At 53.6% G+C, this 10277-nt stretch overlaps 1 protein-coding gene across 1 annotated transcript; it reads right to left on the minus strand.

The window, feature by feature from the left end:
- Window positions 1-511: 511 nt before the first annotated feature.
- PHOX2A (paired like homeobox 2A) lies at window positions 512-9540 on the minus strand (the record flags this gene model as incomplete). The annotated part of the gene is made up of 3 exons (XM_081326538.1): window positions 512-969; window positions 4910-5097; window positions 9327-9540. The coding sequence occupies 3 exons, from the start codon at window positions 9538-9540 to the stop codon at window positions 514-516; spliced, it is 858 nt and encodes a 285-aa protein (XP_081182664.1). The 3' UTR covers window positions 512-513.
- Between the last annotated feature and the right edge of the window lie 737 nt (window positions 9541-10277).

Genomic DNA, 10277 nt, shown 5'->3' on the forward strand with positions numbered 1-10277 from the left:
CACAACCTAGTGAACGTTTGGGCAGGGGATGAGAGGAGTTGTAGTCCAGCCAGTCTGGTGGCCGCCAGGTTACTCTTCCTCATGCCCCAATGTAAGCATCTTGAGCCGCTTCGCGGAGCAAGGGAGAAGCTCGGTTGATCCACCGACTCCTAAGTTGGCCATCATCAAGAAGGCGGGGCAGATCCACCACCCAAGATGCACACTGAAGCCCTGGCTATACTTCACGCAGACTGGAGGGCTGGGTGATCCATTCTTGGTTCCCCGCCCCCACCCCCAATAGGGCTGGAGATGACAAGAGGTCTCCACAAAAAACAGAGGGTGGTGGTGGTCATGGTTGTTCAGAACCGTTTGAAGCCATTTCAGAGGTGGCTTGGGCAGGAAGTCAAGAGAAACTGCCACTCTTTGAGTTCGAGCTGACTCCCCACCCTCGGGGCAGCAGGACAGGACCTCTGGCAGTGATGGGGGGGCGGGAAAGGGACTGTTGTGGGTCAGCAGCATGTGGTTGTGCTTCCGTTAGAAGAGGTTGGCCTTGAGTGGAGTTGGCTTCCTGTGGAAGGAGGACAGGACGCCGGAGAAAGGTCCGGGCATGGCGGCTTCTGAGGGCTGCCAGGCCTTCAGCAGCTCGGCCGTGTTGGTGCCCCCGTTGCTGGTGCTCACGCCTGCCCACAGGGGGGACTTGAGGGTGGGGGCGGTGTGCCCGGCACCCAGGCCTGGCTGCCCCGTGCCAGGGCTGGGGCTCAGGCTGTCAGCAGGACTGTTCAGGCCCCCGGCAGCAGGCAGGGAGGCCGTGCTGTCCGGCGTGGGACTGCAGTTGGACTCCTTGGATTCGTCGTCTTCGGAGGAGGAACGGGGGTCCGGCTTCTTGCTGGCCGCCGAGCTGTTGCCGCTGTTGCTGCCACTGTTCTGCCCTTTGGCGTTGGAGGCCCGTTCTTGCTTCCGAAACTTGGCCCGGCGGTTCTGGAACCAGACCTAAACCGTGAGAGGACAGTTTTACTCCCCCAGATACGACCAGGATGGGAGGACCTTGGTGCTCTTGGACGTCCCCTTTCGTGACCCAACTAGGTGACACCGTCAGTGCTGGAAGGGTGGGGGCTGCCCCCCCCCATTTATACCCAAGTGGCTGACTCGGCCAGTGTTAGTTACTTAGTGGTTGTTCCTGGTTGTTTTCTGCTTTATTGTTTGTCGGGTATTAAGCCCTGCTTCTCTGGGTGTTGGATGCTGGACAGGACCTGTTCTGGTCCAGCCTATCTAATCAAAAAGCTGCCGGGAATAAAACAGCTCTCCAAGCTACACTGTCCAGGCAAGCTATTCAACATAAGTGGAGAACAAACCCCACTCCCTTCTAGCACTGATGATGTTCCCTAGTTGGGTCATGAAACGTCTGCAAGAAAAGCACCCAGCTCAGAGAGCACCAAGGACCCCACAGTCTTTCTTTCTTTTTTTCTTTCTTTCTTTCTTTCTTTCTTTCTTTCTTTCTTTCTTTCTTTCTTTCTTTCTTTCTTTCTTTCTTTTCCTTCCTTCCTTCCTTCCTTCCTTCCTTCCTTCCTTCCTTCCTTCCTTCCTTCCTTCCTTCCTTCCTATTCCTGATGGGGAATATTAGGGTTTTTTAATGGGTTTTTTACTATTTTTATTGTTATTGTATTTTAATTGGGCATTGGTTTAATTTCTTTTTAATTTTTGTACTGTTATTTATATATGCCCTGTGAACCGCCCTGAGTCCTTCGGGAGAAGGGCGGTATAGAAATTGAATAAACCTAAACCTAAACCTAAACCTTCCCTCCTCCTCCTCCCCCCTTCCAGCACTGATGGTGTTCCCTAGTTGGGTCATGAAACGTCTGCAAGAAAAACACCCAGCTCAGAGAGGACCAAGGACCCCACTTTCCTTCCTTCTCCTCCTCCTCCTCTTCTTCCTCCTCTTCCTGTCCACAAACCTCACTCCCTTCACACCACTGATGAAGTTATCTAATTGAGTCACAAAACGTCTGCTAGAAAACCACCCAGCTCAGAGAGCACCAGGGACCCCCCTCAATTCCAATGTTCTCCTCTACCATACAGGCAGGATGGCCGCAGCTATGACAGTAGCCCCCTTTCTCCCCCCCCCTTAACTGCGGGACACATGGAGGTCTCCCATCTCCGCTGCGCTGCCTGCTTCTCCCCGCTGGCTTTCCTTCCATAAGGCAGCGGTGTGTATTTGCAACACAAACGGCCATATCTGAAATGTAAATGGACCCCTGCAAATCCCACGTATTTTTACAAACGCTGTTCTTCATTTGTTCACGTTAAAATAATATATCAAATTGCATAGACTTATCAAAATTAAAATCCTGCGAAAGAAGAGGTTTTTTCTCTCTCTGAATCTTGGGAGAATTTACCATTTTCTTTAGCTGGGCTTTTAAAGCGTATTTTATTCCTGCAGAATTTATTTCATTGGGGAGGGGGTGGTTTATATCTTTTCGTCTCTGGCTTTTTCCTGATTAGATATAGCTATAAAGAAAGCCAAACAGCTTGAAGAGATTGGACTCACAAGGAAGGCCAAACCCGCAAGCCATTTCACGCACTGCCCCACTTTTCCAGAGAATATCAGCCAAATTTGTTGCTTCTCTGATAAAAAACAAACAATTTTTCCCAGCAATTTTGGGGAAAAAAGTTAAGCAATTATAGTTATTGTTGTTGTTATTGTTATTATTATTTGGCACAGCAATAATATTTTGGTGCTTATCATTTTTACCTAAAAGTGACAAGATTAGTTTGAAATTGACATTCTAACACGGGGAGGGAGAATTCCTATCACCCCGTTTGACTCCCTGCAATCATTTTTAAATTGTTTTTAATCCCAGACTTACTAACCAGCCTCACTTAAATCATTTTTATCCCAAGGAACTTCTACCTGACAAATAAAATGTCCTAATTTTTCCCTTTGGCAAATGTAATTAATTTATCAAATATACATGACCTGCCCATTTCAAATTCGGCACGCTGGGCAGCAAAAGATTAAAATCAGAATTTAAAACAGCACCCCAAATTGTTATTTGCAATCTCTGCCATCGGGGAGAAAAGGAGGGTGGGCTTTGTAAGTGAGGGAGAGGGCAGAAAATGACATTTGGAGATCAGCCCTTTAACAACCAGCCTTAAGAATTCCTGTTAAAACAGAAACGGATCTGAGGAGGGGAGGGAAGCAGCTGCCATTCCACTCATCCTGCCTCTCTCCTCCAGTAAGGACATTTATTTACTTATTTTTATTTATGTAATTTGTTTTTTGTTTGTTTGATCTATCCAGCCTTCATTATTTTTACAAATAGCCACAAGAAATAACAAATAAATAACACCATGAATGTATTTTTTAACAAACAACAATTGACAAATAATATTTTGCAATCTATAAATTTGCTTTTTTTCCTGCTCAGCCTCTGCCCCATACTATGCCCCCTCCCCCCCCCCCGGGGCTGCTGCAGAGAACATTAAATTAAAAACTTGTTTTTTTTTTAATTTCTGCAATCCTGGAATCTGCCATTTTTGCAGCAGTTTAAAATTCTGCAATTTTAAACTCCTGCAACCCTGGAATCCAGAACAAAAACTGCGCAATGCTCCTCAGTGCCCCCACCTCACTTTGTGGCTGCTTGCCCCCCAGGTCTGTAAAGCTTTCTCCCCCCCCCCTTTTTTTTTTAAAGGCACTGGCCTTTCGCCCGGAGCTAAGTTTTCCTGACCTCTACTTTTTGTCTATTATGGTTGATTTATTGTTGCTGTTGTATTTGTATTTATTTTATTGTTGTGTCTATCGTTTTAATCTGTTGCGATCCTCCGAGGCTTTTGACTCGTTGCTTTTTAATTTTTTCTTTCTAAAAGAATATAAGCCGGGAAAGAAACACGACTTTCAAAAGAATAAATTAGTAAAATGCAATTAGAGAAATGCAAATGAACAAAATGCAATTAGTAAAATTGTATGGGTAAACCAAATTAGTTGCAGAATGAGGAAATACGTTGTTGGCTTATAAAGGAAAACAAAATTGAATCGCTATTAAGCTAATAGCTGTATCTGTTTAAGGCAGGATGTAAATCGCTAACTAGAAGCGTAGGACTAAATCAGCACTAGAGATCCAACTGAAATAAAGACGCTGAGCGTTTTAAAAAGCCACATTTGAACTGAAGGGGTTCCGAAAACCGAACAATGAAATGAAATGAAATGATGAAATAAAATGTTGATGCTCCTTCCTAGTTGGGTAACGAAACTTCTACAAGGAAACTCAAAAGCGCTTTTTTCCAAAGGCAGCTAACTGGACTGTTGAGGATTTTTTCCCCTCCAGGAAGAAGAACAAAACGTTTCGTTTCCCATCCAAGAAAAAATTATTATTATTATTATTATTATTATTATTATTATTATTATTATTATTATTATTATTATTATTATTATTATTATTATTATTATTATTATTATTATTATTAACGTCCCGGTTCCTTTGACCCGGATGGCTGAGAATCCACACAGACCTCTGTCTACCTGTAACACCAAGCTCGGAAAGCACCCAGTATCCCACAGAAATGAAATACATGCCAGGAATTGTGGGGGGGGGGACCCTGTTAAAGAGTCTGAAATCCATTTTTTCCCCCGTTTTCAATTTGTGGATGCGGGGAGACATTCCTGCCCCAAGGATTCCCGCTGGGGCATCAGCTGCGCAAGGAACCGCCTTTCTCCCGGGCCCAGGGGGTGAGGAGGGGCGGTGGGTGGTGGGGGGAGGAAGCTAAGCCCCTCCCCCCAGACAGAGGAAGCTCCTCCCCCACCCTAGTTGGCCCAAGAGGGGGGGGCGCAGAAGGAAGGGGAGGGCCAGGCTTCCCGCAGCCGCTTCAAGGCCGGGCCCGGGGAGGAGGGGAGGGGGGGTGTCGGGCTGCCGCCGCCCCCTCCCCAGCGACTCACCTGCACTCGGGCCTCGGTGAGGTCGATCTTGAGGGCCAACTCTTCCCGGGTGTAGATGTCCGGGTAGTGGGTCTCGGCGAAGACCCTCTCCAGCTCCTTCAGCTGCGAGCTGGTGAAGGTGGTCCGGATCCGCCGCTGCTTCCTCTTCTCGTTGATGGTGGAGGGGTCCGAGAAGAACTTGTACGGGACTGGAGCGGAGGGGGGGGGGCGGAGAGAGGAGGAAAAGCGGCTTAGGACCCCGGGAGGGGAGGCTGCGCGCGCGGGGGGGGGGCGGGGTGGTAGGCTAGTTTGGGGATCCTGGTTCCGCCCAGTGATCCGTCCCGGCTGTCTTCAGGGGTTATAAGCGTCCGGTAGGAACTGGGAGCTCCTTGGGGCTCTCTGAGCTAGCCCTGATGAGGGTACCTAGCGGGGTCATGAAACGCCTGAAGAAAAACAAACGAACTCAGAGAACATCAAGGACCCCACAGTCTTTCCTTCCTCCTCTTCCCCTCCGTGCAACCCCCCCTCCCTTCCAACACTGATGATGTTCTCTAGTTGGCTCGTGAAACGTCTGCAAGGAAACCACCCAGCTCAGAGAGCACCCAGGACCCCACAGTCCGTCCTTCCTTCCTTCCTTCCTTCCTTCCTTCCTTCCTTCCTTCCTTCCTTCCTTCCTTCCTTCCTTCCTCCCTCCCTCCCTCCCTCCCTCCTTTCCTTCCTTCCTTCCTTCCTTCCTTCCTTCCTTCCTTCCTCCTCCTCCTCCCTTCTAACACTGATGATGTTCCCTAGTTGGGTCATGAAACGTCTGCAAGAAAACCACCCAGCCCAGAGAGCGCCAAGGACCCCTCATTTCAACCCCGGGCTACGAATATTCTCTTTTCTTGGTAGGAATTGTAGCCCAGCGCATGCTGCCAGCACGTTGGCATCAGTGAAGGATGCCAAGACCAGCTGCGAGACTCACCCTCGTCCCTGAAGCTGCCCAGCAGAAAACGTAAAGGTTTGGGGTGCTCTCTGAGCTGGCTGGTTTTCTTGCGGACGTTTCATCACCCAACTAGGGAACACCATCGGTGTTGGGTGGTGAAACGGCTGCCAAAACCCCACCCAGCTCAGAGAGCGCCAAGGAGCCCACAATTCAACCCTGAGCTACAAGCGTTCTCCTCCACCGGTACTTAGAGGTTGCGTCCTAGAAACGACACGTTTGCTGGGCAGAGGAGAACCAGCAAGATTGCGAAGCAGACGCTCAAATCCGGAGCTGGCTTGGTGCGAAGGGATGCTGCGTCCCCCTCCCTCACCCACCCACCCCTAAAAGCAAAGGATTTCCTCCAACGGGGAAATCGTCGTCGGAATCGCTTACGGGGCAAGAGAAAAATCCTGCACAGTCACAGTCACTCTTTACCCGGAGTTTCCTTTCCAGAGTGCGGGGCGGGGGCCTCCAAGATTTCCTGCGGGAAATGGTGGAGACCGACCCGCTCAGGGAAAAAAAAACCCGCTAAGACGAGAAGAACAATTTTCCAACATTCATAAAGGGTATAAAAAAAGAACTGCCGACAGCCATGAATTTTGCGTGTTTTCTGCCCGGGCACGTTGCGCGGCGCTTCTTCCCAAAAGGAAGCAGGGCGCGCGGGACGGCCCGGATTTAAAGACCCTTCAAGCTGGAATGGGTGAAGGGTTTGTGCCCCCCCCTTTCCCCGTTCCAGATGCGGTTCTCATTTAATTGCCCGTTTGGAAGAGACGGAGGGAAAGCAGGCAGGCGATTTCGGGACTCTGGGCAGCTCAGTTTAAGGGAAGGGCCTGGCGGTCGCATTCGCACGACCGCTGGCTTGGGAGGTGGTCCTGCGTGTATTCGTGGGTTGTGAGAACCCCATTTCACGGGAACAGCAGACATGGCGGCGTCTCTCTCTTTCTCCCAGGTTAGAATAAGAGACATAAAACGGGGAAGGGGCAAGGGAGGGGGGCTGGCTACCTGCAACGGTGCCGCGTTTCCGTTTGTCGGGAAATTAACGGTGAAGCGGCGCTCCAATTCGCCGGATTGCTCGGCCTCGCCCGGGGCTCTGCAGGGCCCGGAGTGGTTCCGGCGCCTCCGGTCGGGAAAACCACGGGCAGCGAGGCATCTCCGTCGATCCGCGGCCGCCCCGTTCCCACGCCACGGCCACTTCTGCCTGCATTTCTTCTGTTCTGTTCTATTCCTATTCCTATTCCTAGTCTAGTCTATTCTATTCCTATTTCTTTTTCTATTCCTTTCCTATTCTATTCTATTCTATTCTATTCTATTCTATTCTACTCTACTCTACTCTACTCTACTCTACTCTACTCTACTCTATTCTTTATTTCTATTCTATTCTGTATTTTATTATTCTATTCTATTCTATTCTAATTCTAATTCTAATTCTATTCTAATATTATTCTATTCTATTCTATTCTATTCTACATTCTGTTCTGTTCTATTCTAATTCTATTATTATTCTATTCATATTCCTATTCCTGTTCTAGTCTATTTTGTATTTTATTATTCTACTCTATTCTATTCTGTATTTTATTAGTCTAGTCTAGTCTAGTCTAGTCTAGTTTCCGATGTGGTCAGCTTAAATTAATCCAGGAGCCGAAGCTAAAAGAAGTCGCGCGTGTTCACTCCCGGCCAGAGGCGCTTCCTCCCGGCACAGCCCAGCCACCGTCCCGGCATCCCCTCTCGCCGCCTTTCCTGGGCCTCGCGGGGGGTGTGAGGGTGGGGGGTGGGTGTTTCCCCTTCTGAGTGAGGCGATTCTCTCTTTATTACTGCGCGGCCAACTCGCTTCGGATCCACGCGTGACCCCGAGCCTGGAAGGGGAACGTTGGGCAAACAAGGCGCGCCGGCGTGTTTTCCCCGCGTTTCGGCCTTAACCGGCTAAGGCAGCGGGTGGGAAGGGCGGGGAAGTTGATTCCAACGAAATAACCACAAATAAATGTAAATGAATCACTTAACGGGGAAATTACGTGTCGAGACCCGAATGAGATCTGCCCCGAGAAAGCAGTTTCCCGCAACCCGCCGCTGGCGCTAAACCAACTTAGCGAATCTTCGGCTCCTCTCCGCTCAGGCTGAGGTCGCGCAAGGTGCGCCCCTTTCCTGCTCAGCTGCGCTTTTCCCGAATCGCGGGACCCTTCCTGGGCGGCGGTTTTCCCGCCGGAGGGCGAACGGGCGGGGCTCTCCCCAGCAAGGGGCGCCGCGTCTTTTTGGATTCCGTCTCTGACTCGGCCCAAGCGCGGTTTCGAACGACTCCCGAAACCTCGAACGACTTCTCCGGCCAGTCGTGGGTTCCCGAGGTCGTGCGAACGCAGCCGCCCAGCCCGAGTCCTGCTCCCCAGTCGCCGAGAAGGGGGGCCGTGCTCAGAATCGGCGGATCCGCCCGAAGGGACGCGATCCATTCGGGCGGCGCGGCGGCCAGATTCCCGCGGCGGCCGGACCCAAAGGGCAGGTGGCGCCGACTCGGTTGTTGGGCGCCTGGGAGCCCCATTTCCAAACCAGCGGTGTACTACAACTCCCACCACTTCCCTCCGGAGCGGGCAGCGCATTCCTGGCGGAGGAAAACCGGATGGCGCCTTCCAGGGGTCTCCTTGCGGAAGAGGAGAGGCGGGGAGCCCTTCCCTCAGCCGCGCCCGGTATCAAGACCCTCGGAGCAAGGCCGGGGTCATCCCCGGACGCGGCGCCCGGTCGGGGGCGGAGAAAGCGCCCCTCCGACGGGGTGTCGAAAATTGCTGAGAGTTACCCGCGCAAGTGGCGCCTTGCGCGCCCTTTAAGCTCGCCTCGCTTTGCGCGTGGTGGTGGTGACTGAGACTATTCCCGACCGTCGGAATGTAATTCGGGGAGAAAAAAAAACGTTTTCGGGCTGGAAGGAATGGGAAGGGCCCCGACCGAAAGCGCGGCTCAGCGCTCGCCTGGAGCGACTCTTCGACGGCTAGGGGGCCGGGGCTGCCCAGCGGCGCCCCCGAAGCCAACCCGGGACTGGGCGGGAGCGCCGTTCCTCGGCCTCTGTGCGGGGGCTGCGCGCCCCTCGGATTCCCGGGGTGCATCCTCCCCCTCATGCTAGGGAAGCTCCTCTTGGGGAGCGCCCGTTCCCTCTCCGTTACTCAGTTCGGGGGAAGCGGGCCGTCCGTTCTCCCCTTGGAAGCAGCGAAGGCTCCCCAGAGACGTCGGGGCAGGTCCTCGGCCGAAGCAGATCCTTCCCTTCCAGCACCTGGGACCCTGCCCTCCATCCCCGCCGCCCTCCGGGGCCCCCCGAGCCTCGACAGCGCCAGGAGAGGCGAGCGCAGCGCAGCGGGCAGAAACTGGACGGGGTGCCCGAAGGGAAGGCCCGGTTGCGCGTCCCGTTCCCGGGCAGCCGGCGCGGCCCGGCCTCCCCTCCGGGCGGGTCGACCCCCGCGCCCATCCTCCCCTGCCTGCCCCGCGACTCCCGGCGGCGCCTACCTGCGGCGTAGGGCGAGGGCTGGTGGTCGCGCAGGGCGCCCAGGGCGCAGCTGGCCGAGGCGAGCGGCGGGCAGGCCGGGCTGGCGGCGAAGGAGCTGCGGATGGGGTTGTACTGGAAGGAGCCAGCCTGGCTGCAGGAGCTGAAGTCCGCGTAGGCCGACGCCTCCATGGCCGCCATGCACGAGTCGTAGGAGTTCAGGTAGGAGTAATCCATGGCGCCCAGACCCCCGGCTCCGGCTCTGCGCCCACCCGCCCGCCAAGTGGCGGCGCAGCGACGGGGCGGGCGAGATATACTTGGCCGGCTGGGACCGGCGGCGGCGGCGGCAGCAGGAGGCTCGGCGGCCAAGCCCCCCCTCCGCCCCGCCCCGCCCCCTCCCTTAACCCTTTCGGGGGTCTCGGGCGCGCTCCCGCCCCGACGGGTTGCCCCTCAACCTGTCCCTCTTGGCTTTGGAAAGGGGGTCGCCGGAAAAAGCCGCTCAAGGAGAGCAGCGGCGCTTCTCTCCGCGAGGGTCGCCCTTAGGGTCTCCCGTCCCCAAGAAAAGCTGCCTCTTTCCCCCTCCTCCGGGTTGCAGAAGAGGGCCTACCTGGTCTGGCTGGGGTGTGGAAGCATCAGAGCTGAGGCCGGAGTGTGTGTGTGTGTGTGTGTGTCCATCCTTGGCCACTGGAAGACCCCCTTCCAGACTTGCCCACAAGGAGTTGACACAAGGAGTTAAACAGACTTCCGAAGCACTGCTGCTCTTCTACCTGACTGAGCTTTGTGTTTTGGCATCAAGGGTCAAATGGGAGGGGGCGTGGGGCAGCCGTCCCCCAACCGCCTAAGAACTGGGGGAGGGGGAAACTTAGGAGGAAGAGTATGAAATTTCCCAGGTATTGCTGTTGGATTGGACCACCCAGTGTGGCCGAGGATCTTCGGTGGGACCTCCGTTCCAGGGCGCTTTCTCAGGACGGCTC

The sequence above is a fragment of the Vipera berus genome (assembly GCF_964194415.1).
Source record: "Vipera berus genome assembly, chromosome: 4".
NCBI lineage: Eukaryota > Metazoa > Chordata > Lepidosauria > Squamata > Viperidae > Vipera > Vipera berus.